The following is a 27,156-nucleotide window of genomic DNA, read 5'->3' on the forward strand; positions in this document are numbered from 1 at the left end:
TTTTAAATTCAGCTGAAATTAAGTTGAAATGAGGTGGGGGCATTGTTTTTCCGGGAATTAGGTGGCAGGAAAGCAATCGAGAACTGCAGTAGAATTAATGAGCTTAACAAAACTTTTATTTTGACAACTATTCTAATATTCCACTGAGTTGTTCATTATTTCTGGCTTTTTTTACATATACTGCATTAGTTTACATTCAAGCAAAAATTACTTATGAGCTTACCGTACACAAGGTTTAAAGTTTGCGACTTTTTTTTTAATTATATAATTAGTTATATTACTTTGAAAGTAACACTATTTATAGTGCCAAATATTAATGCAAGAAAAGTAGTTTTAGTTTTCATATTCTGACTTAAAAATAGGATCTGCCTGAGATGCCTAAATGAAAAGATGACAAACCTGCATATTTAATTCATTTCCCTTTCGATTGCGGTTGGCCATTTAGCATTCTGACCTTTGCTTGATGGCTTTCTTGTGTTGCTGTGCACTTTGACTGCTCCCCGCTCATTTCAAGCTTTTCCAATGTACAATGTATTTCCGACGAGGTTTCCCTTCTCCTGGGCACATTGTTGTGGCCGCTTTTGTTGCTGATTGCGATGGCTAATTGAAAGTGTCAATTATCAGCCGGGCAGGAGCAGTAGGAGCGGCAGGACCAGAAGAGGCACAACTATCAGCAGCAGTGGAAATAGCAGCTGCATTTGCTGGCAGTGAACTTTCACATTTGTGCCCCTGCACGCCCATGTGTTGGTGAGCCATAACCAGCCATAGCCAGTTCTGTGGGCCGCGGGGCGTATGCGTAATGTGAAATAACCTTGGCCAGTGGACAAGGAATGCAGAATGTGCCCCGCGCACCCGCACCCCTGCATTTTTCATTATTATTATAATTCATCCTTGTGCCTGATAAGTTTTCCCTCCGCTCAGCGTTGGGGTTTTCCATTGCTGCGCTTTTTTGCTGCCTTAATAACTGCCATTGTTGTTGCTGTTGCTGTTGTTGTTTCTAAGTTCGCGCGGTCAGCGCATGAAATTTCTATCTACTGCGAAGCAGGTGGCTGGGAAATTCGTAGCGGGAAATTCCTGGGAAATTCACTCAGCAGTTTCCTTGCTCAGCAGTTAAACTGCTGTGGCCCTCAAAAGCGCGCGCATTAAGTCGAAGTTCGTGGTGAAATGTTAACCGCTCTCTTCCTCTCCCTCTCTCCCTCTCTCGTCTTCTCAATTTCTCTCCAGAGAGAGAGAGAGAGAGAGCTCAGTTAATACGCTGACTTTTGTGTTTTCCTCGCTTTATTTGTGGAGTAAGGCCAGAAGGAAACTGCTAACAGGCGGTGCAATATCTGGCATTTTATCAATTGATTGAAGAGCCACAAGATTGATTTCCGGTATTAAATTTGCTCCTGCCAGGCCATAAGAGGTGCAAAGTTCTGAGCTCCCTGGATGTCCTGCTCCTTGGCCGCCCGTAAAGCAGCCACTTAATCCCCACAACCACCCAACACCCAACGAAACCATCAATTTTGCATGGCACGATGGCGCTGTTGTTGCAGGCCGTGCTGCATCTGCTGCATTATCAATTCATGAGCTCCCGCTGAAACACAAGACGCCGTGCACCACACACCATACACCACACACCATACAGCATACAGCATACACCATACGTACCAGAGGTCCTCCGGCGAGGAGCTCTGTGGATGGCAGCATAAAGCAGGCCCATAAACACCATGGAAGCTGGATTTTATCTCGCTTGAACTACATAAGTTATAGGCCAAGAGGGGGTTGCAGCTGCACAGGCAGAAATCCAAGAGGTAAAGTCATCTTATAAAGTCATGTTACAAAATGTATGTTACTAGGAACTGCATTCTAAACAGGCTTACACATAAAGTTAGAATGACAGCGTAGTTTGGAAAGTAAGGAAGCTAAAGAGAAAGTTATCATGCGTTAGTAGTGATTTTGATATGATCAGTGTACTATCAAAGTGTGGTAGTAGACCACCATTATAAAGGACTAATGATTGCGTCTTTTATTGAAATTTTAAATCGATCTATGATGCATAAAAATTCAATTAAGCTTTAGGCAACTATATTGTTTATTAGAATTGTAAAAAAATGTACTTCTTGCTTCTCTCTCTGTAAATATGCGAATTCGTACTGTACATGTCCCGAAGGATGCGCCATAAAGCAGCAATAAATACACATTCATGAGAGAAATCAATCGCATTTTGCATGTAGTTCATGATTTTACATGGGTTTTAATGTTACGCCAACAAAATTTGATTGAAAGTGGGTGGGATAAGTTGACAAAGTCTTATGAAGTTTTATTACTTTCCGAGTGGAAAATTGTTTCCAGTGAAGGCTGGGGCCATAACCAACGGCCATTTGAGTCGGACATCTCTGACCTGCTGTCTCTGCTGCAATATTCATGCAATCAAAGCTCCTGCTGCAATATGCTGCCCAAGTTGGTCCTCACCTTATCCTGGCTGCTGCTTTCAAATGGGATTAGAGCTCGATATCCTGGCTAAGTCGCCTGTTTGCCGGGCATTGGGCTCACTTTATTTTGCGCAGGCTGCTTGACGGCTTTTAATTACGATGGCTTGGATTGCTTCCTGGCCCATTGAATGCTAATTTCGAACGCCTTTCAGGCGGAGGAAATGAGGCACATGAAAGCATCTTCTGCTCCCCTGCCAGTGAAGTGTCTGCTTCCGGTTGCACTCTGCACTCCGCACTCTTCCAGCGGGCTTGTCTGTATAAATAGCCGACTCGCCCCTTACCCCTTACCCCATACCCCTTCCGCCTGATACCCGCATTACCTCCCCCTCCTCTCTTCCATCTCCCATTTCGCGTGAGTGCCAGCGAAGGCACTGAAAAAATAAAGGGGAAAACACACTTTTAAAAGTTTTCAATATAAATCTGTGAAAATCACAATAAATCAAAATCAATAATCTAATAAATTAATATAATATGCAATTGTATGTAATATGTATTTGCAACTTTCGTACTTAAGTTACAAACTAGTACTATCAACATTTTAGATTTCTATTAGGGAGAAAACTGGATATTGTATGTTGTTATTAAAAAGTTTACAGGAAATATTAATAATACTAGCAAATTTTTAGCTTTCACAGTAAAAGTAACCAATGAATGGTATTCAAAATGGTTGATTTATGTTTTGTAAAGGTTTGACATCAACCACAATGAAAAAAGGTTTGTGGGATACATCTTTTTACCATATCGTATGTGTATGACAAGTGTGTCATCCTTTTCTCGCAGCGCATTTGTGCATGGCCTCATATATATTTTCGCATTTTGTACGTGCGTCACGGTGTCAACCGCAGTGCCCCGTCGCCCCTCCTGGCTTCCTGGTGCAGCCGTATCCTTCTCGGCCCCCTCCATTCCCCCGAGGACCTGCCGGGTTTTGCGGCTGGTTGTTTGCCCTGGCACGTTGATGGCCATAAATACAGTTACATATGTTTGCATTGCGGCCAGATACTGACCGACCCGGCATCTCGTTGGGACCCCTTTTTCCACCTCCTGGCCCAGTACCACCCACTTTTGCCTGCTCATCTCGTTAAAATTCTCATTTCCTACTCGCTTACTTTTTTTGTGTTTTAAATTTCGTACTGCATTTAGTTTACGAGATTCAATTAAATGTTTCACTCGCAATGCAAGGGTTTTGCATTTATTCCCGTGCAAATAAATCGGCTAAATGTATGGCCAGTTTTTATTGCTTCAGCTTTATACGATTTAAGAGATAGTATTGAACACAAAACAGAAATGGAACCTAAATATGGTATACATATGTCGATAACTTATCAAAGCTTTGCTACGAAAACCTGTGGGTATTACGTTGCACTTTTCAGTTATGGAATATTTATCCTTTTAAGCAATATTTCAGGAAGATAAGAGTACACTCCTGTTTCATTTATATAACTCATTCCCCACTCCTCTTCTCTCCTTGCAGTGCTGAACAGCTGGGGGCTACTAACTCCCTTTCAACCGAGTGGCCTGCAATTCGAAACGATCTCAACGCAAAAATGGCACTGCAACGCACGGGGCAGCAACAGCAACAAAGGACGCAACTAACTCGACACGGGCTGCAGCAACAACAACAGCAATTAGAAACAACAACAAAGGCCCGGCAACGATATAGAGCGGTGGGAAAATGAAACAAAAACCCGAAACGAGTTTTCCACTCAAATTTGCATTCAGCCAAAGAAATACAAAGGTCTAAGCAAGGAGGAAGGAACCGACACAAACAAACAAACCAACAAACTGAGCACAATAAGAAAGTCGCCAGTGAAAAGGGGTCAGAGGGCACACGCACACACACACACACACACACAAGAGACTCAGAAAAAAACCAACACAGGAGCAGACCGCAACACAAATACAAGCATACGGAGCGCATAAAACACACAACACATTCAGCACACGGACACAGAAGGACGAGGAGTGCATTGTGAACAATTTTCAACGAATTTCCAAAAGTCTACAAAATAAAATAACTAACAAGCGTTCATTACGAATAACAAAAGGAAACCATAAAATTTGAAATTTGCTCTGTGATTTTCTATCGGAAATGGTTTAGTAATCCAACAAAAAAAAAATATTAATAATAATAATAATATTTAATAACAACGTATTTATAAATACTGCGAAACGGCATTCCAAGAAAAGTTTATCAATCCCCCAAGAAAAGCTTTAAATTCAATCGAAAACGTAAATCAACAATTTCTATGAATATAAGCAAGCAAACTTTATTACACTGCGACTAATTAGACCAGCCAACGCTACTCAAAACTCAAACTTCGACCACAACCACAATTCCACCAAAGGACACCCCCACACCGGAGCCATGGACGAAATGCCCGACCTGTCGCACCTCACCCCCCACGAGCGGATGCAGATCGAGAATGTCCTTATGCGGCAGAAGCAGGAGGAGGAGAAGCAGAACGAGATCATGCGGTGAGTTCCGGCCTGAGATTGAGATAGAGATTCATTCACGTTATCCATATTTCGAGATATACATATTTCGTATCCGTATTTTGATTTGCTTCGTAGTGGGTGGAAAGTACAGGCATTTACAACATTATGTTTAAGAAGGCACACTCTGCCTCAGTTTAACAAGCTTGTTAAAGAAATGTTTAACTTCGAATGAAGCACTGCAAAGAGCAAAGTGTTTATGCATTTATTTCAATAAGTAAAATGGTTTTTAAATTTGTGGAGATATTTTAAGGGGTTTTATTAAAGCATGCAACGCCCAATCTATATATTTACCCATTTTAAACGAATTTTAATAAACTAGTTTATTTATATCCTTGTGTAACTTTTTCAATTTGTTAAGGCCTTACAAGCTAACACCTACATGTTCCTCTCGCCTGAATCTCTCCCTAATACCACTTCATCCTTGCAGGCGCAAACAGGACGAGGTGGTGACGCTGGAAATGCAAATCAGACAGCGATCCGAGCAGCAGAAGAAGGCCGGCGTCGAGCTGGATGCCACCTGTCACATATGCCTTAAGACCAAGTTCGCCGACGGAGTGGGCCACATCTGCCACTACTGCAACATTCGCTGCTGCGCCAGGTGCGGCGGCAAGGTGACGCTCCGCAGCAACAAGGTGAGTCCGCCATTCTGCAATTCTGCCATTCTGCCATTCCAAGCGCCTGACAGCTCCTTTTGGATTCACCCCTGACTCAGTGTCCTGCCATTGGGTTTACCCACTCGTCGAAACGCGCGCGACAGCGGATAAATGTTTTCTTTTTTTCGCAAGGGTGTCGCACTCTTTTCCGCTCATTGACAAATAGGACAACGCTGGTGCCAATAATACTGGCGACCCGGCTCCCGCTTGGCTAAGCAGCCATCACTCATACGCCCCATTGCCACATCGCACATCGCCATTGAATGGGAGTGAATGGCATCGCCGTAGGCCACCGCCGCTTGTTGCCAACTGTCCCCAGTGACGCGTTGGGCGCATGAATAACTGCCCCTTGTCGCCTTGTAGTCCGCTGGATAATTGGCGATGGGCGGGATCGAGTGGGCGGGCGGTGGAGTGGAGCCAGGCCACTGCTGCCCTTCTCTCCATCCTGGCGCCGCTCAATTCGACACTTATAATTTAGCCATAATTCCCAGTTTCATGCGACGCCTCTGGTCAAGGATATGAGATGACGGAACCCCTTGCGGCGCTAGGAACAGATTATATCTCTCTTAGCCTCAGAAACGTACTAAATCACACGCAATAAGTGGGCATTTAGACATGGGGTACTTCAAATTAAAGAGGGTTACAATCCATTTTCATTTATTACATTACTAGCTGTATATTACAAATTTTAAAAACTTGTTAATTAGATGGTTGGCTTAGTTGATTTCGTGGCACCTTAACCAGTGGCCTTGGGGGCAGGAAACCTTATGGTGGCATTGAAGAAGTCTCTTTCGAATTCCTTCCTTTAAGTCCACCATAGCATCCCTTCGCCCCTCTTGTGCATTGCATTTCAATTACACTTTTTCCAATTTTTATTTTACTCAGTGAACCGATTCCTCGGCTGTTCCCCCCGCTTTTTTCTCGCTGGCCAGGCTTATCATTTTCTGGCCGTGCTGCCAAACGTTTTTCCGTTGAACTGCTGCCAAAATGTCACACACACACACACACTTGCACAGGGGACCCGAAAAGGGCAGAGATGTGGACCTTGGGGGGTGCAGAGGCGAAAGCCAGGGCGCAAAATGAAACTAGATGGACCAACAACTCCGAACAAATGCCAAATGGAATTTCAATTTGGCTGTGACACGGTGGGGTATCTTCCCTAGGACCCAGTCGTGGATCTGAAGGCGCGGAAGATGAGAGACAGGTGGATCCAGCGGTACCGCTTGCTCTGTCGATCGCCCTGGAACGGAGCCACCAATTGCACATTGCTGAATCCCGCAAAGTATTCCCTCCGCCCGCGCTCCACGTAGGTGGTCAGGAAGATATTCCCACTGAGAACGTTGTACAATCTGCTGAAGTAGTACAGCAATCTGGTATCAGGTCCGTCCAGCTCTCCTTCGTCCTCCATCCCCTCCATCACCCCCTCGATGTCCTCGTCGCTATCCTCCGCAGATTCCTCTAGTCGAAGCTGTATGCCGTTGAGAATCAGATTTAGTAACTCGTCCATGGCAAAGCCGAACCAAAACCGGTCGCAAATTCGAAAGCGTTGCAAGTGCACGTGTAAATTCCCCGGAGAGTGCCGGAGCTATGTGTGTGTGTTCAAATGATTGAAGCACCTGGGCAGGCTAGATTGGCTTGAACATTTCGGTGTACCAGAAAAGGGTAGGCAAAGGACATTGGACAGATACAGAGCTCGGGGTATCGGTGTCTACTTTTATCTGAGCTCATATTCTGAGAAATTCATAAATTGGATGCCCAGAGTCGGGAAATAGATTGATGGGGCTTGAGAATATTAGTTGACCTGCCTGTTTAAGTCCCTACATTTGAAATGTTATTCAAAGACATGGTGCTTCTTCCAGCTATGCCAATTTAAGTGCCTCAATACAGTTCTAATCCCCTTCCCACATTCCAGGTCATTTGGGTGTGCATACTGTGTCGCAAGAAGCAGGAGCTGCTCTCCAAGACTGGCCAATGGATCAACAAGACGGCGGCCCAACAAGATGGTTTCATCCGACGCATCGAGCCGGATGGGAGCAGCGTGAGTAGATGTGCCCGCCCTCGACGGGGTCACCAGTTCCCAGTTTATTGTCCGTTTATGTCCGACAGGACATCTCGCAGCACCCCATCGTGGACCCGCACGACACCACGGACAAGCGGCCCAAGCTGGAGAGGACGCGCAGTGCCGCCGAGAAGGAGAACCTACCCATGCAGCGGGCGGGCAGCATGCTGAGGCGCCAGTACTCGCAGCAGGAGCAGCCCACGAACCGCCGCCTCTCGGCCTCCGACAGCGGCATGGATCCCGTGATGAGTCCTGGCCAGCAGATGCAGCACCACCAGCAGCAGCAGCGATCTCGAATGCAGCCGATGAATCCGCAGCAGGCGCAGCAGGGATACGGAATGCAGCAGCAGCAACAGCCGCGATCCGGAGGCGCCTATCCCGATGATGACCCCAGATACTATCAGGTGAGTGCTTGAAAAAGGGGCAGCGTTTAAGGCGGAATGCTTTTAAATTGAAACCTTTTGAAAAGCAATTCCACTATGGTCATTGAGAGCACCTAAATGGTCTTATTGCAGGGTGAACTGGATGGTTTGATGAGGCAGCATCCCCACTTGGCGCATCCCAGTCAGGTACAGCCGCAACATCCGCCGCAGTCGCAGTCGCACTCGCAACAGCAGCCATCCCAGCACCAGCAGCAACATCTTATGCCGCAGCAACATCGCCCATCGCCGCAGCAACATTCCCAGCAGCAGCAGCAGCAACACTCGCAGCAATTCGCGGCCAGGCAGCAGCTGCATCAGCAGCCGCATCAGCAGCAGCAGCAGGTTCAACAATCGTACCACGCGCAGATCCACCAGCAGCCGCAGCAACATCCACATCCCCACTCGCAGCAGCAGCAGCAGCAGCCACATCAGCAGCTGCAGCAGCAACATGGCCAGCCAATGCCGCAGATGAGCGGCTACCAAAAGCCGCCACCTCTGACCCGCAACCTGACCATCAGCGGTGGTCATGCGATGGACTCCAGTGCCTACAGCCAGCAACAGCAGCAGCAGCAGCAGCGACGAGCTCTCGCAGGATCGCAGTACGCCTCGCAGCAGCAGAGGTCCTTCAGCAGCTCCGAGGAGGAGTTCCAGCACCAGCTGTTGGCTGCCCAGGGCGCGGTGACGGTCACCGCGGGATCGGACTATGACGGTGAGTTAGACGTTTGTCCAATTAGCATTCAGCTCCTCCTCCTCCTCCTTCTCTATCTCTGCTCTATCTCCTCTGAGATCTCTGAATGTCTCTATCCCTCGATCCCTGTCCCCTGTCTATATATCTATATATCTATGTATCTATCGCTTCCATACTTTCCGCTCTGAATGTCCCGCAAGGCAATGCCCCAACCTCCAAGTCCAAGTTAAATTTTCCTATATAATTCACTATCTCTCTTTCTCTCAATGTAAAACTATCTTTGACTCGCTCGCTCTACAAAAATCCAATATCCAAAACCAAAAAAAATACTTTAAAAGCTAACTTTCGAAAATGTAGCACTATCTTGTCTCACATTGGTGCGTTGTCTTTTTCTTTGACTCGTTTTTGAGCTCCAATATTCGATGTTTTTTCCAAGCCAATTAAAAAGTTCTTTAATTTATGTTTTGCCTCACATTTCTGTGTTTCGTTTATCGGTGTACATACTTAATTTTTCCATGTCTATTTAACTAATCCTCTAAGTTAGCGTTAAGCTCGATTTAAGGCCCTAAGTTCGATTTAAGCTGGATAAGGAAACCCCCAAATTTGCGCTTTGCTCTAAAATGAAAGTTTAAGCTGCTAAACTGGAAAAGTTCTGCCAAACATTTTCCCCGCAAAGGGGGAAACGCAACTTGCATGCCGGGGGCTATAAAAATAGAGAGCACACGCCCACTCAGGCACACACAACCACACACATACAGGAGCACTCTTGCCGTTTCGGGGAAAATCGAGGAAAACTGAGGAAAAGCCTGGGACAAAAAGAGCGAAAGGCGAATGGCGAGGAATGTTTTGTAGCGGAAACATTTCGTTGCGCTTATCTCGGGGGCACTTGACTCGGCGCTCGACAACAGGCAGCGAATGGAAAGGAAAATCTGAAAAAGGGTGGCGGAAAAGCGCTGTCGGTGTCGGTGGGTGGTGGTCGAGTGCACAAGAAGGTGCCGCGGAAGCGGCGAAAGTAAAAATAAATTGTTTACAGAGAGAAAAGGCGAAAAGAGCCACCGCCAGCGAGACAAGTGCGCACTCCTGGACGCTGCCGCATACTTTCACTTGGTTTTCACTGGCCTTTAAATGCAATCAGCATAAATTATATGCCAGTGCAAGGCAGGAAGGTTGCACACAGCTGACCCGAAAACACATTTTCCAACAGGGAAGGAACACCGAGGCAGTTGGCGAAAAAAATGAGAAATGGGGGAAATGCGGGAAATGCGGAAAAAGGCCGAGTGAGCAGCCATTCCTTTTTGGCAGCCACCACAAAACATCAAGAAGTTGGCCAAGCAGCTGCACTTGCCTGATGATGTCGAGATGGTTGGGGGTTTTTCTGGCCCAAAGAGGGGGTGTCATTTCCCTCGGGGGGGTGGGCCCTCGGCTTCCTTCTGCTCTTCATGTTTTGAAAGATGCCGGCGACGTTGTCAAGTGCGATGCTGGCAAATTTATTATCCTAATTAGAAAGTTTCTTGTTGGCACTTGCTGCAGTTCTGCCCCCCTACGTTCCTCCTCGTGCACTCGAAGAAAACCTGCAGATGGATCAATCCCCGCAGGGATACTCTGCCTAACATATGTTGAGGTTACTGCGCTCAACAAACAAATTCAAAGAGGCTAATTTTATGTAGCAGACTATATGAATAATAAAATGGTTCTCTTAACAATCCGTTTAAAAACGTCTTACTTGATGTAACCGACAGTAAAATAGTGGTTTTATAAACATGCTCTTAACGTTTCTAGCCACCTAACTTAGAACTTTGTAGTATAGGTAGTAAAGTTGTTCCAAAATGTTCCTCCAAGTGTACCCAGATTTCTCTTGGTTTATTTTCTTGTAGTCTTTCGGTGGCAGTGCAACATGCGGCGCTTGGTGATTTAAATTTTTTATTGCTGCACATTAGCGCGCAAGTTTCTGGCAAGCATGTTGCACTTACACCGCCCACCGCTTACCGCCCATTCCGCCCCGCCCACACAACTCCTTCTGTCATTTTCAATTTTCCAACAAACTAGCATATAATAATTATTGATTTCAACTTTGGCCCCAGGCTCACTCCCAGTACGAGTGTGCCTGTGGCCCATGGAGTGTGGCATAAAATTAGGCGCACCAAACTTACTCACTCCCCCACTCACCCACCCACTGACGAGCCACCCACCTGCACCCACAAGCTGCACGACCCACCTGATCTGGCGTGCAACCACAGCGATAACCAGTTGGGCAAACTTATGTCTGCATCCCGTAAATTAAATGCCCAAATGCAGCAGAGTGATAAAAGAAATCGAAACTGCAACCGAGACCGTGGCAAGTGAAAGTCTCAAGGGAAATGGAGAAAGTGGGCGGGTGAATGGTGCACTGGGTGGACGCCATGTGGGTCCTGTTGGGGGCGCAGTTGCACTATCAGTATTCCACCACAGTTGTGCCATGGAAAACCCACCACGTTGGCTGCTAGTTCACAATGGTCGAAGTGAATGCCACCAGGCGTCATGCGTTGGAATTTCCCGTCGAAAGAGTCGCTTGGAAAATTCCCACACACCATCGCGTTGAACAAGAACGCATGCGCTGAACTTTCGCCCCCCCTTTCGTACCCCTTTGTTGTTTTTACATCCACTTCCATGGCGGTGGGCGGTGAGTTGTGGGTGGTGGGCGGTCAAGTGGGTGGGCGAGGCAGAGGAGCAGCTGATGGCGTGAAGCGCGCGTAAAGCCACAAATAGTTGTGCTTAACCTGTGATTGAGGAAACTGAACAGATCAGAATTCAATATACTATATATAAAATTTATTAAACTCATTGATGTGTTATTGGCTTAATCTTGTCTAGTTAAATACAGGTTAAAATTAAAGCTTTCTAAAAATATATAAATACTATTAGTGAATGTTGATGTTTGGATACACTATATTCATGACAACTATCTTTTACAATATAATAGAGTTAAACCGTTTTTGGGAAGATTTGAGATGTCAATTTACAGAAATATTCATGGGATAAATAAACGGTGCCCCAAAGGATACGGGGAATTGGCTAAAAATATAATTGATAGTAATTTAAGAACAATAGTTATTCCTGTAGCGCTCTCGCTGATTTAAGTCCACAAAACCCAGTAAATAATTTTAAAAATTTGTGAAGAATATTTGAAGTTTGGGCAAGTGCTCGCTCTGTGTCCACAACTCTTTTCAAACAGTTTGCAACAACATCGATCTGCGTCACATTAGCCACTTTTGGCTTTTTGCCCTCCTGTCGTCCCGTTGTTGTCCGAATGGAGTCCTCTTCCCAGTTCGAGTTTTCCCTGGCAGCGACGTCATTTCATTCAGTGCCTCTTTTAGTTTCGCCGATTTTTGTGCAGCGTCATGGTCCTTACTACAGCCAGCAACAACAACGAATGCACTGCCACTTGCAGCAGCAGTGTCAGCCATCCGTCGCTTCAGTTAGCAGCTTTTCCGCATCCAGCACGCGCAGCACCGCCCACTGACCCTCCCACTGTCCACCGCCCACCACCCACCGAGGCGCCCGCTTTGCTGGAAGGCAAAGACAAACACGTTGACTTTGCCACAGAGACTCGCCTTGAAGGTGGCAAACACAAACAGCAACACACACGCACACACACACACACAGAGGAAAAACGCGCTGACCCTAAGGTGGGCGATGGGCGGTGGGTGGTGGTAGGTAGAAAGTGGGCGGTGGGCGGCAGCAGCAGCTGTCAATGTTATCGCTGCTGGCTGCGGCGTCGGCTGAGGCAGCGGCAGTGGCAGCGGTGTTGGCCACGCGCTTAACTTTATTTTTAGTTCGGCACTGGAAGCGCCATGGGAAAGTCGGCAACAACAACAACCCCGACTGGCCGCCGTGTAACATTGTTATTGGAAATGTGTTGTAGGCTCCCACAGAAACAACAACGACTGCAGCCGAGAGAGAAAGAGAGTAGGCGCAAGGGAAAGCGAACGGCAGCGTAAAGCGAAAATTCCATTGAGATTTTTTATGAAATCGAAACGAAATTAGTTTTCGATGAACTTTAAAGGCGAGTAAACAGCCGCAGCGGTTCCGCTCGCAAAATTCGCACGTGTGTCGCAAAGGAAAAAAAATAGAAAAAATATTCTACTACCCATAATACAAGCAAAATTACGTTTGCTGGAAAATCGGAAAATCCCCGCTAACGAAATACGAGTGAAAAGCGCAAAAAGCCCCCGAGTAAGTGAAATCGAAAGCGAAGCGCAGCGGGCGGAAAGCGAAAGCCAAACTCTGTGAAATGTGAATGTCGAGTTAAAAATAACCTTGGTGGGAAATTGTACAAGCCAAAGGAGGAAAAATAGGCCCGAGGAAAAGCCTGACATGTGGCTGTCGGGCGAAGAAAGCGGAGAGTGTGAAGAGAGAGCGGTGCCAGTTAAACAACATAAAGTGTACTTAATTGGCCCTGAAGCATAAATAATTGAGAGCTTGGCATTGAGCAGCAGCCAAGGCTAATTGGTCAGCTCCCGAAGCTGCAAAAAAACCAATAACTACGCCAAAGTGTGAATAAAGTTGAAATAAAGTGCAAATAAATCGCAAGCAAAGTGAAAGTGTTAAAAAGCAAAAAGGTAACCACGACCTTGAAACCTCTTTAAATCTGTCTAATTGAGCGAAAGCGTACCCAACAACCAAGGCGAAAAAAGGCAAACAAATTTGCTCTCGAATCAGTCAATCGACTAACAATACACTGCGCAAATTGTGGCGCCCAACTGACGCTTTTGCATTTGGCCAACCACCCGAGCCACGAGCCACTCAGGGAACCACTAAACCGCCCTTCCACCCACCTAGCCACCCACCATCCACCCACCTATCCACCCATCCACCTACGACCCCGAGCCCAAGGCACTCGCTTGGAGGGCCTACAACCCCACCCTACACCCGCCTACCCATCCACCAACACACTTGCAGGAGAAAAAGCGGAGGCAGCAGCAACTTAATATTATTGTTTTATTTTTGTTTTTTTTATTTGCCATTTTTGTGTTGGTTAGCAGGTAGAAGAAAAACGCTCGATTTGTTTACTGTACTGCCACGCAATCTGTGTGTGTGGTGTGGGTGGCTTTGGGTGGTTGGGTGGTTGGGTGGGGCTCACTGGTGCCACCTGAGCCCTGCCGTATGTGTGTGTGTGAGTGGGGTGGCTGGCTAACATGCCCAGCAATTTGTACCACAAATTAGGCAACGGCCGAAACAAACAAAATTTCACTAGCAAGTCAATCTGTAAATAAGAAAAGCAAAACCGAAAATACAAGAAAATAAATCCTTCGCAAATTACTGAAATATGGAAATATAACTTCAAAACGAGTACCACAAAAACTGAAATAAAATTCTAAAAACTCAATTGAGCAAAGCTGACTTTTGAGGTGAGTGTCAGTTGCAGTTAGTCAAGCTTCTCTTGAAGTGCACCCACAACAGCTACAACAACCACAAGAAAACCAAACAACAACTGCCACACACACTCACATCAACGAACCACATCGAAACCACAAAGAAAATGCTTAGACAGCCAAAAAGTTGAATATTTAAATGCAAAATGCAAATAGATTAGCACCCAGTATACAGAAATGCTTATAGAAGAAAAAACAATCAGTAACAAAAGCAACTGGAATTTGTCGACAAAGAATGCCAAATAGCCACTTTTGGGTAGATGCCAATTATTAAATTTTCCTTGGCTGGTTCGAATCCAAATAAATAAATTTTAATTGCAGTACACAACTAGCAATTTTATTAAAATTCTGGTCAAAACTTAACCTTAAACTCAACTCAGTTGAAAAACTTTATTAGGAAAGGCTCTAATGTATTATAAAAGATAAAGCTCTATTAATAAATGCATTAGCTTTATTCTGATTTCTGTCAGAATCTTGCAACGCAGTAAGAAGATATATGCACCCATATAGAGTATCCTTGATCAGTATCAATAGTCGAGTCTATCCGTAGTCTCTCAGTCTAAAAGCTATGACTATATAATTACTTCAAGGATATTAAGCATTGGTTTGCACATGATTTAGCTCCCTTTTCTGTTTTTAATGGTCTTTCACAAGAAACAAAATTATAACTATTTGCGATAGACAAGAAAACTCTTTGATCCCTACTTGGTAGCCTTGCAACTTTTATAGATTCAATTAAAGCAGGCAGGTGACTCCCCCCAGCCACTTTCATCCTAAATCCATTTCACTTAGCCAAACTTAAGTGCGCTTTATAGAGACTTTATAGTTACATGTCACAGCTTCCGTGTTAGCCGCAAAATGTGAATGTGTGTGCATTGTCGCCCCAAAAACTTCCACTTCTTGCACCCCCCCTTTCAAAAAGCCCGCTCAAAACTGTGCAGTAAATTTGTGAAATGAATTACGTTTTCGATTAAACACACAAAATCAATAGCTCCTCGATGGGCAGTCAAAGGGAAGGGGTCGAAAACTAAAATGGCAACCGCAACATCAACGCGAAATGTGTCGCATATGGGCGACCACGCTGTGAATAAGTAAATATAGACCGCACTCCTGCGTGGGTGAGCTTGTGTGTGTGTGCGCCGTATGTAAGTCTGTGTGTGTGTGTGTGTGTGTGTGTAACAGGACATATGAAACGCGTGTTTGTTTGGCTATTTTAAAATGCTACCAGCCGAGGATCTTTGGGGAACGGGGCTGAATTTAATTAAATCGTTGACCAACACCAGTTGACGTTGATGTGGCCCGTTTGTTGTTCTTGTTGCTGTTCTTGTTGCTGTTGCTATTGCTGTTGTTCTAGTTGTTGTTGTTGTTCGTCCTGCCAGTTGTTTGTTTGCATGTGCAACTGTGCGTATGAGTGACATTAATGCGAACATTGAGGCTGGCCCACGCGTACAGTGCGTGCGTGTGTACGATTTTGTTTGTTTGTCCTGGTGTTTGTGGTTGTATGTGCGTGTGTTTGTGTTTGTGAGCGCCCGTTTGCGTTCATTTGTGCGCTATTTATGCGCCTGCGTGTGTCTGTGTGTGTGAGAGTATGTTTCGGAGCGTTGGTTTAAAAATAGCACAAGCTACGGCTGCTTTCTCCCATTTCTCCCGCTCTGCCGCCTATGATGATGATGATGATGATGATTTTAGTGTCCTTTTGCCAGCCCAACGCCCGTTACACCTACTCTCCCCGCACCCCCCTCGCCCCCTCGCTCGCACTCCTTACACCGCCTGTCAGCCAAACTGGCTTAAATTTATGGCCAAAAATATAAAACAGGAAGCACACACACGTACACACGCACACACTAATGTGAAATTTGTTTGATTTTTCGTTTTCTTTGTTTGTTGCACAATGCGATGATTGTGCGCAGCCTTTCTCCACAACAACTACAATGAAAACAACCACGAACAGCAGCAGCAGCAGCAACAACAGCAAAAACACTAACAACAATAAGAAAGGTCGCCAAGGGACAGAAATGACCGTGTTTTTGTGTACATTATTGATTTTTGCTTTCTTTTCTTGGTCTTTTGCGCCCCCCACATCCCCCCCCTTTCGAGCCCCACCCCCAGCACCACCCCCTCTGCCCCCTTGAAGCAGATTGTGCGTGTGGTTTCTCAAATAATTTACTTTACTCTGGCTTTGTTTTACTTTCGTGCCTTCTTTTGTTTACATTGTTATCGTTGGGTCTTGCTGCCTTTATGTAATTTTTTCACTCGTTTTTATTTTTATTTTTCTTATTTTTATTTCACTTGTTTTTGTTTTGTTTGCCGTCGCTACAGCTGCTGTTTTCGTTGTTGTTGCCCATTATGCGCAAAATAAACGTTTTGTGTCGTGACCAAAGTCAAATGAAAGTATGCCAGGGGTATGGCCCACAAAACCATAACTGTATGGGTGAGCGACTACGACTACGTCTGTGTGTGTGTGAGTGTGTGTGTGTCGGAAAACTAGTTCTTTTTCGCACCCAAGGCGATTGTCTGAGTGAGTGCTGGCATGCTGTGTGTGTAAGTGTGCATTTGTTTTAAAGAAAATGGTTGAAAATGCGTTTGCAACAACTTTTATTGCCTACTTTCAAGGGCGGCAGACAAACTGCTCTTTTTATTGAGTACAAATGCAGCAGTAATGTAAGTTGGAAAGCTTTTAGCCGCTTATAAGCACTGGAAATCATCAGATCTAAGTTATATACACTAGGCCTAGCACAGTAGTTATAGCTATTTAAGTATATCATTAATTATATTTAATTGAAATCCCCCTACGACTTATACAAATGCCTAATAGAGTAAGTTAGTAAGCTAGTTAGTCTAACTCACAGTTACCACTCGAACTCACCTTTAAAATATTGTTTTCATATATTTTTCTCCACTCTTCTCTCTCTCTGGTCTACCCTGAAAATGAAACTCCAACCAACTTGCCCGCCACAAAACCAAAATAAACCGAAAAACCGAAAAATACCCAAAAATACCCTATAAATAATATCAATGAAACCCAAAATAAACATCGAATACCAGGTAATTTTGGCGGCGTTCAAGGTGCCCAAACCGTACTCTCGCCCGGCGATCTACAGATTCATGCAAATGTAAGCGAAAAAATGATTACAACCAGGCCCAAAGGCATTTAATGCGAATTTGAATATGAATTTGAATGTGTGTGTCTCTTCGATGTTATTGTTTCTTTTGAGTTTCCCAAACACGTCACAAGCGAAAGCAAGGAATGTGCGATTTTCTTAGTTGTTAACTTTGTTTCCTTTGTTCGAGCACTATCGTCCCTCACTCACACTTTCTCCCACACACTCTCCACAACTTTCTCCTACCTAGAATTGTCTATGATAGCCAATAAGCTGGTTATGCGTTAAGCGTTTGTTTCTCGCTACCGATTCTGATCTCTCGATCGTCACTTGATTTCCTCAACCACTTCACACGAAACTATCTCTCTTTTTTCTGGCTGTGAACACACGTTACCGTTGCTGGACAACATTTTTTAAAAACACTTATGAGATCCTTATATATTTGTTACTTTCTGCTTTCTTATGTATCTTCTACGTTTTTAACCCTACCTGTAAATGTGAACTGATACGAAAACAAAAAGAGTTTTGACAACACAAGAAATCTTGGTGAATAATTTGCATGGATATCGTAACGCTGTTTCCCGTTTCCTCCCTACTTCAACCAGAACTCACACTACCTTGAACACACACCCCAACATTCAGAACAGTCTACACTGTCCCCATGGGCCAACAATTCCCCGAGTTTCCGATTCCCCCGATTCCGAAGACTTAGCTTGTAACTTAATGCTCTTGCGACTTTTAGCCACAACAGATAAGTATTTCTATGCCTTGTACTGCTCCTTGTAGTGCTCCTTTAAAACCGGGCACTTACCCCCTGATTCATCTTCCCCCGGCCCCTGGCACTTTTAGACCCAGCAGTCGCGGGCACTCGTAGTTCTAGTCGTAGGTCTACTTATGATACTCGTACTACCCAATCTTAGCTTACTCATGCAGTTCTTGTCGAAATTGTATGGTAATGTCGCGGATTTTTCGAAAATCTTCTATAATATCTATAGTTTTTATTAAATTCTAAATTATTTGACCCTGTAACACAGGGTAATACACATTTGTGAATCAATCAATACCCAATGCATTTTAGCTCTCTAAAGCATTATACATATATGAGCCATGTTATTTTACCACAGGTTTGTTTATTTAATAGAAGTCACAAGCATAGTAGTAAAAGCTAGTACATACACTCATTACGAAACCTATTAAAAATTCTAGTTCAAAATTCAATCTAACGAATTCAGCATTATATGTTTATTTCATGAAGTTTTCGAAAAATCAGGACTTTACTCCATTTTCCCCATTATCTCAAACTCACAAGGCTGGATCCGAGCTGATCCCCGAAACTAAGTCTTATATCATACGTATTTATTTGCTTTGAACTTTTGCTTTCTCAACCGATCGATTACCATTATGATTGTGTGCATTTGTTGAAACATCTGAAAAGGACAACAAACTATGGCAGGCAAGCGGCGCAGTCCCCCTCCAGGAATAACCAATCCACAGAGCCCCTGAGACCCCAATATACCCCCTAAATCATCCCAGAGCCCCCTGAACCACCCAAAAATCCCGCAGAGCAACCCCTAGTAGCGTTTATAGCCACACCCAATCAACATCTACCACCCCTACAGGCGGGCGCCTCCAGGTGCGCACCTCATTGGATCCGTGGCGCCAGCAGCGCAGCCTCAACGAACGGGATCTGCTCAGCAGCGGCGGCGGTGGTGGTGGCGTCGGTGGTGCTGACTTCCGCCACCTGTCGCACGCCACCCAGCGGCTGTACGCCTCCGCCGATCAGCGGGATCGCTACGAGCTGCAGCTGCAGCACCGCGAGCGCCTCGAGCAGTATCCTCTCACGCGCACCGCGCGCCTGGACGTCCAGCAGCGCAACTCGCTGAACCGCAGCAACCACGAGCGGCAGTTTTCTGGCGGCGGAGCAGGCGGAGGGCCAGGAGGAGCGGGTGGCGGTGGTGGTGGTGGTGCTGCTGGCGTCTACCGACGTGCCCCGCCCTTGGCAGCCGCCGGCGGCGGTGGCAGCAGCAGCAGCAGCACCACTAGCAGCAGCTACTATCCCCAGTCGAAGCCGCAGATTGTGATTGGTCCGGGATCGGGCTACGATCGGGGATTGGGATCCATGGCTTCCATGGCATCGGCATCGACAGCGGCGGCGACAGCGGCGGATGCCCAAGGTCAGGCGGCGCGGGGCAACCAGCGTGGTGGTCTGCTGGGCGCCACGAGAGGCGGCGGTGGCAGCAGTTCCGTCAGTTCCACGGAGGCTGCCTACTGGGACGAACCGGCCACCAGTTCCTCCTCATCGGCAGCCCAAGACTCGCGGCGATTCACCGAGCGTAGAATAAAGAAGACGGTGCGCTTCGATGCCCACGACGAAGAGGCCTCCATACTGGCCAGCAGTTCACTGCCACCGGTCACGGCAATCCTGCCCTCCACGGCCGTGGATGTGGGTGCAGCCACCATTCTGAGCAGTGGAAAGAGCCTAGATGCCGGCGGAGTTGGTGGAGTTGGCGGAGCTGACTGGTCGCGATGGGAGGCCGAGCGACAGGGTAGCCAGGACTCGGCCACCAAGGATTCGGGCATCGATACCAGCAGCACGTTCACCAGCAGCGAGGACTCCAACCGAGGAGATGGGCCCAAGGTACACACAGATCGCAGCAGGAGAAAAAAGATGAAAATTTAACCAAGATGGGCAAGAATGCATTGTGTCTGTGTAGAGTCCTTTCTCTCTCTCTCTCTCTCTCTCTTTGCCTCTTTCTCCCTCTTTGGACCCCACAATCCGTTTGTCTGTGTGGGGAATAACCCCATGAAATCCAAAAAAAAAAAGAAAGATAATCCCACCAACTTTCTCTGTTTGTTGTTCTTGTCATGTCCAGAAAGCAACCATAAACCCCAGACCATAATCAAGCAATGATATCGTTTTTGGTTATCACTCCCAGCTCGCAACTAACTTCCAGCTATTGTGACAAACATCTTGACAATTGCAGCATACAACCTCACTTCAAAAACTAGAACCCAGCGATATTCGAAACCCTTGCATGCCCCAAAATAATCAGACTCTTTCCAAACCTCTAAGTGTTGTGCTTGCATGAATCTCCACCCAAGAAACCCGAAAAACCCTTTAGCACGCCCTGCATGATTGCTAAATGTCGTTATTCCACACCGTTTTTTAGCATTCGAAATTTATATGATCCGTGCCTCAAGTTGAGGGAACTCTTGAATCGTGTGTGTTCTCAAAACATGTAGGAATACCAATACAACTACTATGTATCTATATCTATGCGCCATGCCAACTATCTGTGATTGCGTAGAACATGTTTCTAGACTGTAAGGAAAACAAAACAAAACTTGAATGTGAACAACTGTACAAACTGTTACTTTCTACTGTTATACATATGTTTTCGTTGAACAACTCTAATTGTAAGTTACGTTTAGGGTATAAGCTGTATGTCTAAGGCGTTTTAAGCAGTGCAAAAAGCTAACTAAAAACAATTCTACTTCCCGCATACGATGGCTCCCCACCGACACCACATCCAACTACTTACAACCAAAATCTATGCACGATCATCCGCAATCCGAACTGTAAACTGTAAACTGTAAACCACCAATCCCACCAAAATAATAATAACCAATCACCAAACCAAATCAAACCAAACCAAACCAAACCAAACCAATTACCATCCCAACCACCACACCCACGTAAATCGTAAAACGAAAATCGATCGCTGCGCATATAGAATCCGGTGAATTGGCAAACATCCGCGGACAATACTCGCCTGATCGGGCACATGATATTGCGTAAATACTATGATGGGGAGGATATATTAGGCTTAAAGGTCAACGGCGGTCAGCCCCTCGCAACGGGAGGATCGGGAGCGGGAGCGGGAGCGGGAACGGGAGCGGGAGCAGCGGTAGGAGCAGGAGGTCCATGCGGGGCCATTGTGGAGAAGGTAAAGCGCGGATCGGTGGCCGATCTCGAGGGAAGGATTCGACCAGGTAATATGCATCCCACTTCATCCAGCCATCGCATCTCACTCTTACTTTTCTCTCTCTATTTCTATCTGTCTGTGCTCAAACATCTCCATGCCATTCATCCAACGCTCATCCATCGATCCACGGAGCAGGCGACGAGATCCTCGAGTGGAATGGCCGCGGGCTGCACAACAAAAGTGCCGACGAGGTCTACGACATCATCGACGAGAGTCGCCTGGACGCCCAGGTGGAACTGATCGTCAGCCGGCCGATCGGCAGCGGCGGCGGCAGTGGCGGGAGCAGCAGCAACGTCAGTCCCATCAGCGGAGCCTCCGGCGGATCCGCCAACAGCGTCTCCGCTCGCCGCTCCTCCGCCAACTTCCCGCACAGCGGGTTGGCGAGCAGCATGGCCGGCAGTGCGGTGGTCAGCAGCGGGGGAAGATATCTGCAGCGCAAAGGTACTATATCGTGTCCATAAAATAAGTATGGTTTCTAGCGAGGGCGGTTCCCATAGGAGTTGTGTGTCTGTGGAAGAGCGTGAACAAGTATGACTGAGTAGTTTCGTACCATAATTTCCAGATGCATCCTCAAAGGAAAGCTCTCACACTACCACTTTAAAGTCATTTTAATCATTTATTACGGAATTAATACACTAGATATACTATCAATTCAATTCTAGTTCTGTAATGACTAATTATATAGTGCTTCCAACAATAAAACAAATAAATAATATTACCTTGCCTAAACTGGGCAACTTTTACTCGCTATTCAAAGCGCTATATGATAACCACATTTTTGAAAGAAACATAAAATCCGTAATAGTTCATTCAAATATGTAAAGCCACTCAAATATCCAATAATTTTACTTCCTGAGTGTCAAGTGGGCGTTGTGTTGCAAACTGATGGGTGTACCACAAAGACCTAAGTCACATCCATTAATGTAACTACAAGGTTATGACAAATCACCCAACGATACCACACAGTACATGATAACTCGACTTAACCGCAACTCAAATTGATATAAACTCCAAGCTTATTCCCAACCATAACCTTGGCTTCACCGACTTACAGCTCCCGCGGTCGAGGCCATTGAAATCCATCGGGACAAGCCGAGCGTGCTAATCACCTCGCCCGGCTCGCCGGACATCCACACCAGTGTTTCCGGACCGGGACCGGGATCGGTATCAGGATCAGGACTCCGGCAACGTGGCGGCGTCGGGCAGACGCAGCGCCTGGGACCAAGCCACAGCACCCACAGCCACAGCAGCAGCGGGAGTGGCAGCGGCAGCGGCAGCAGCACCAGCAGCGTCCACGCCCCCGCCTCCGCCCACGGCCCCGCCCACGCGTTGTCGTCCGCTTCCGGTTCCGCCCCTGGCGGCCTGCACGGCACAACGACGGCGGGCCACCATCACCACCCGCACCCGCACCACTACCACCCGCACCAGCATCCGCTTCCGCATCCGCATCAGCACCAGGGTCCGCCCGCCGCCCACCTGCAAGGCCACGGGGTGGGCGGTGGCAGCGGCACCGGCACCACCACACAGCCCATCCCCATCGAGGGGCGGCTGCAGCTGAAGCTGGGCTACGACCAGAACACCCTGCAGCTGATCGTGACCCTGGTCTGCGCCACCGGACTCTCCCTGCGCCAGAGCGGAGCGGGCCGCAATCCATATGCAAAAGTGAGTGAAATCAGAAAAATCGGATTATTTATGAATAAACTATGACTACTTCTTGTGCAAGGTGTTCCTTCTGCCCGATCGAGGCCACAAATCCAAGCGGCGGACGAAGACGGTGGGCACCACATGCGAACCCCGATGGGGCCAGACCTTTGTCTACTCGGGTCTGAGACGCTGCGACCTCCACGGCCGACTGCTCGAGGTGAGTTGTGCCACATCAGAGCACCCCCATGTGATTAATCCACCGACATGAATCCCCTCGAAAGGTAACGCTGTGGGACTATGTGCGGTACGGGGCCAACGACTTCATAGGCGAGGTGGTCATCGATCTGGCGCACCACATCCTGGACGACGAGGCCGAGTGGTATCAGTTGCAGCCCCACCAGGACACCTCCTATCTCGTATGTGTGGGCCGCGGCTCTTTAAGTTCGTTCATTTGGTTTCCATTTTGCGTTCGTTCGTTTCCGTTTCCTGGTTGTTATGGAGGTGTTGGTGAACACTTGAAAAGAAGAGAAAAGAAATGAAAACGACGGAAACACACAGAGTTCAGGTTCAGTTCCACGAACGAAGTTTCGGCGAGTAAAAAACTTAACACAAATCTGGCTAAAAGTCAAATGGAAAATGTTATCGTTTGATTATAATTATTTATTTTTGTTTATTGGTTTGTAAAGCTCGATGTTTAGGTGGCTCTAGTCTTCACTTTCTTAGGTCTCAATCGTTCATTTTCTCATAGCTTATGATCAGCTTATGATAAGATTTAAAGTAAATTGTTGAAAGTGAAGGCCAGAACCGACCTGGTAATGTCCTTTACCCACCCTGCTCAGCCCCCCGCAGCAGCTGCCCGGTTTGAACAAAATTATTAACTCCGCATTGTCATAATCCGTTTATTTTTTCGTTGGTTTTTTGTAGTGCACCCGCCAATACATCACCACCCAAAAAACACCACCCACCATTGCCAACTACAACAACAATAACATCATCAAATACAACAACACGTGCGATATCCATACAACATTGCGACGCAAAATTTATGACAACCACCATGAAACAACAACCCACCAACTAAACAACCAACAACCAAAAACCAACAACGAAAACAGTTACGTGACGAGGGCAGCGATGTGGACGGCCTGATACTGACACCGACAGATCATTTATCACCGCCGAGCACCATGTCGCGCCTTAGTGACTCGGACACCACGTCCGACTGCGACATCGATGGAATGACTCCGGGGGCCAGCATCTCGTCCATGGGCAGCTCAGCGAGTCCGCCGCCCCTGCTAGAGGTAACAGCCACCACAACAACTTGAAAACAACTTCAACAACAATAACAACAACAAAAGCCTGAACAACAAACATCAGAGCAACACTACACTGAGCGAAATCACCACATAGGGCACACACAAGAAACAAGCTTGAGGAGTCACAGAAACTGAATCAAATCTATTATTTCATATGTATATATTACACATCGAGAAACGGGGAGGTCTCATCTAAGCCAAAACAACTGACAGCAACAACAAGAGCGAGGCGACCAAAAACACCGACACGTGCATACATTAGACTTCAATCGCAGCTTGCCAACTTCCAGTGGCACTCAGCCCCACACACACAGACATAAACGAGCGAACATTTCCGCCCCCAGCCACCCACTAAGCCACACACACACACGCATATGCCCACAAAGCATTTGAACTACACCGACTGTATACTCTTGCTTGGGAAATATTAGCAAAAATTCGAATTTTAAGTTAAACAGACTTAATGATGGAAGAGATGGATCCATTAATTACGTAAAACCTTAGCTCTATGATTACCATCTTATACCATCTTATTTGAAACTCGAAGCTATGCTTTTGGGTTGATTAAAAATCAACAGCTTTTAATCAATTAACAAATTATTAAAAACTAAGAAATTTCATAGTCAGTTCAAGCCAAAGTAAGAGAGTACAGTCTTCGGTGAATCTAAAATACTTCGGTGCTTAGTGTGCTTATTTGGGTTCCTATAGTTTGTTATCTGTCTCCCCTCTTTGTGTGTGTGCTTTTTCTAACTGTAACTCACAAATCACATGCCATGAGCAGCATCAGCATAAGCATCACCATCGGCATCAGCCAGCACAGCACTCGCCGCAAAAAGAAAAGAATAACCCATACGTACATACATGACCATCCTGTGTGCTCCATCAGAGGACTCCATTTTGTGGTTCCAGTTCCTGTTCCTGTCAGTTATCAGTTCTCAGTTCGCATGCCACAGACACAGACACAGATACAAATACGAACACAAATATGCACACAAATACAAATACAAATAGAAACGCCAAGTTGGTATTACCAACACAGACACAGATAGCAATACACATTCTAACTGGTTCATGGTCAGGGACAGAATCGGACTGATGCCGACTGTTCATGTTTTTGGCCAAAACAAGACATGACACCCCCAGCAATTGTACAAAGTATTTTCGTTATCATGGTGTATTTTTAGTTCGTTTGAAACTTTATTCAACTAATTGGTGTCGTTGTTTCGTTGTGCGTGTGTTAAATTTTTCTCTCTCTTTCTCTCGATCTACTGCCTCTATCTCTTCGAAGTCTAATCTGTCGTTCTACTAACTCTCTGTACTAGAGCCGAACTCGAATCTAAGCCCGACTTGGTCGCGTCTTTTCAGCTAACGATACCGATACCGATAACGATAACGATAACTATTGCATTTAAGATGAAAGCTAATATAGTCTAAGTCATATAAGCCAAATGTTTTAAGTTAAGAATCCGTGTAAACCGTGTAAACTTGAGAACACATACTGGCCAAGGCTAGCTCTGAACTCTAAACTCTAAACTCTAAAACTATTTCCCTGTCATAAGCTCCACGATCAAACTAAAAACCCATTGAAGAGCACCTGAAAACTTGACTACCGCTTTGCATGCCCTTGTAGAGAACCGCTTTTGTCCATCTATCCATCACTTAGCACCTGCGAAACGCCCTTTCCACCGCTTTCCTTGTGGCTTCGTCACCACGTAGCTTTAAGTGTGTAGCATTGCGTATACTTGATGTGAGTTGATTTAACCAATCGAACACTGACCCCGTACCAGTGAACCACTGAAAACCCAGAGACACTCCCACACAAACACAATGTAAGAGGCCAATATTTCCAACGCAATAACTGAGATGCCACACATTAAAACCAGCATCACACTGTGCTCCAAACTCTCCATTCATCTTGATCATATGTAAATTTCTCTATTGTCTGCTCCTTCTTTTTCTCTTGATTCTTACCCCCCACTCAAATGAACCCCAAAATCCAAAAACCCCTTCGTTCCGACCTCCAATCCACACCCCGAACACGACGATCCAGCTCGATCTAAACGAGCGTCGGTCCCGACGTGACATGTCGCCCCAGGGCCGCAAAAGGGTGGCCGGGATGGTGGCCCGCGACTACCGCACTGTATCTGGCATTGGACAAAGTTACCACAATCAGGTTTGCACCCCAGCTAAATTAACGAACCACCCAACAAAATGGCCAACAGGCCAAACAAGAAACAGAACAGTACAGACAAAGAAAACACTTCAAGTGGGGAGTTTATTGTATTAACTAAGGATCTGCCTTGGGTAGAGTTATCAGAATATTCCTAGGACCAGAGTTTTAGGGGTTTTCTTTTACCCATCCAATTTACATAATTTTTTTTTTATTTTCAAAAGATTTCCAAATCCGCCTATTGATAATTAGTATTTTATCATAACTTGTTGGCCCTGTTGGGCTTAGAAATTTATAGCAAGACTTTACTCCAACTTATATTCAAAAGTCAATGTGACTCACATAAAATCAGTCCTGACATATCTTGGCCATTCCCACAAGTTTAGCTAGTGACTTAGTTAGACCAAAACCACTGCCAACTTACTGCACTTTCAATTCAGAGTTTATGCAAATCTTTTACTTAACTTAACTAACCGATTATAACCCACTAATAAGCTAACAAGTCGCGTGCGGCTCTAAATGTATCTTGATTGATTTCGTTTCGAAAGTGTATTTTTAACCAATTTGTATGGCTCTCTATCTCTTGCTCTCTTAATTCAGCTACTAACTACGTTTAATCATACGCATATATCTATATGAACATCCCTGTGTTTTTGTTCCAGTAGAAGTTGCAGTAACAGTTAATCAAAGACACTAAACACAGTCACACACAAAAGACCAAACACACGTTAAGTGC

The 27,156-nt window shown here is 45.9% G+C and overlaps 3 protein-coding genes across 18 annotated transcripts in view; 1 reads left to right on the forward strand and 2 right to left on the reverse strand.

Annotated features, from left to right (window-relative positions):
• Positions 1 to 1,339: 1,339 nt before the first annotated feature.
• Positions 1,340 to 1,644, reverse strand: LOC122622440. Its single transcript, XM_043800870.1, has 2 exons — positions 1,640 to 1,644; positions 1,340 to 1,547 (listed from the first exon to the last, which is right to left on the reverse strand). Exons 1-2 carry the CDS (start codon positions 1,642 to 1,644, stop codon positions 1,340 to 1,342), a joined length of 213 nt encoding a protein of 70 aa, XP_043656805.1.
• A 2,827-nt stretch (positions 1,645 to 4,471) lies between these two features.
• Positions 4,472 to 27,156, forward strand: part of LOC122622058 (regulating synaptic membrane exocytosis protein 2) — a 33,652-nt gene continuing 10,967 nt past the window's right edge. For 4 of the 16 annotated variants that reach the window (XM_043800201.1, XM_043800200.1, XM_043800202.1 and 1 more), the window contains exons 1-13: positions 4,472 to 4,949; positions 5,398 to 5,602; positions 7,536 to 7,661; positions 7,730 to 8,086; positions 8,198 to 8,813; positions 18,924 to 19,942; positions 21,039 to 21,297; positions 21,426 to 21,731; positions 22,345 to 22,952; positions 23,014 to 23,151; positions 23,216 to 23,350; positions 24,050 to 24,235; positions 26,301 to 26,423. In XM_043800201.1, coding sequence (XP_043656136.1) covers positions 4,840 to 4,949; positions 5,398 to 5,602; positions 7,536 to 7,661; positions 7,730 to 8,086; positions 8,198 to 8,813; positions 18,924 to 19,942; positions 21,039 to 21,297; positions 21,426 to 21,731; positions 22,345 to 22,952; positions 23,014 to 23,151; positions 23,216 to 23,350; positions 24,050 to 24,235; positions 26,301 to 26,423 — 4,188 coding nt within the window. In that variant the 5' untranslated portion in view covers positions 4,472 to 4,839. Of the gene's footprint in view, positions 4,950 to 5,397; positions 5,603 to 7,535; positions 7,662 to 7,729; positions 8,087 to 8,197; positions 8,814 to 12,777; positions 13,391 to 13,999; positions 14,180 to 17,248; positions 17,317 to 18,855; positions 19,943 to 21,038; positions 21,298 to 21,425; positions 21,732 to 22,344; positions 22,953 to 23,013; positions 23,152 to 23,215; positions 23,351 to 24,049; positions 24,236 to 26,300; positions 26,424 to 27,156 lie in introns of those variants that run through there. The other 12 variants (XM_043800205.1, XM_043800204.1, XM_043800193.1 and 9 more) reach the window with 12 other exon arrangements.
• Positions 6,299 to 7,235, reverse strand: LOC122622060. Its single transcript, XM_043800208.1, has one exon. The coding sequence runs from the start codon at positions 7,128 to 7,130 to the stop codon at positions 6,783 to 6,785; it is 348 nt and encodes a 115-aa protein (XP_043656143.1). The 5' UTR covers positions 7,131 to 7,235; the 3' UTR covers positions 6,299 to 6,782.

This window comes from Drosophila teissieri, chromosome 3R (assembly GCF_016746235.2).
Source record: "Drosophila teissieri strain GT53w chromosome 3R, Prin_Dtei_1.1, whole genome shotgun sequence".
Taxonomy (NCBI): domain Eukaryota; kingdom Metazoa; phylum Arthropoda; class Insecta; order Diptera; family Drosophilidae; genus Drosophila; species Drosophila teissieri.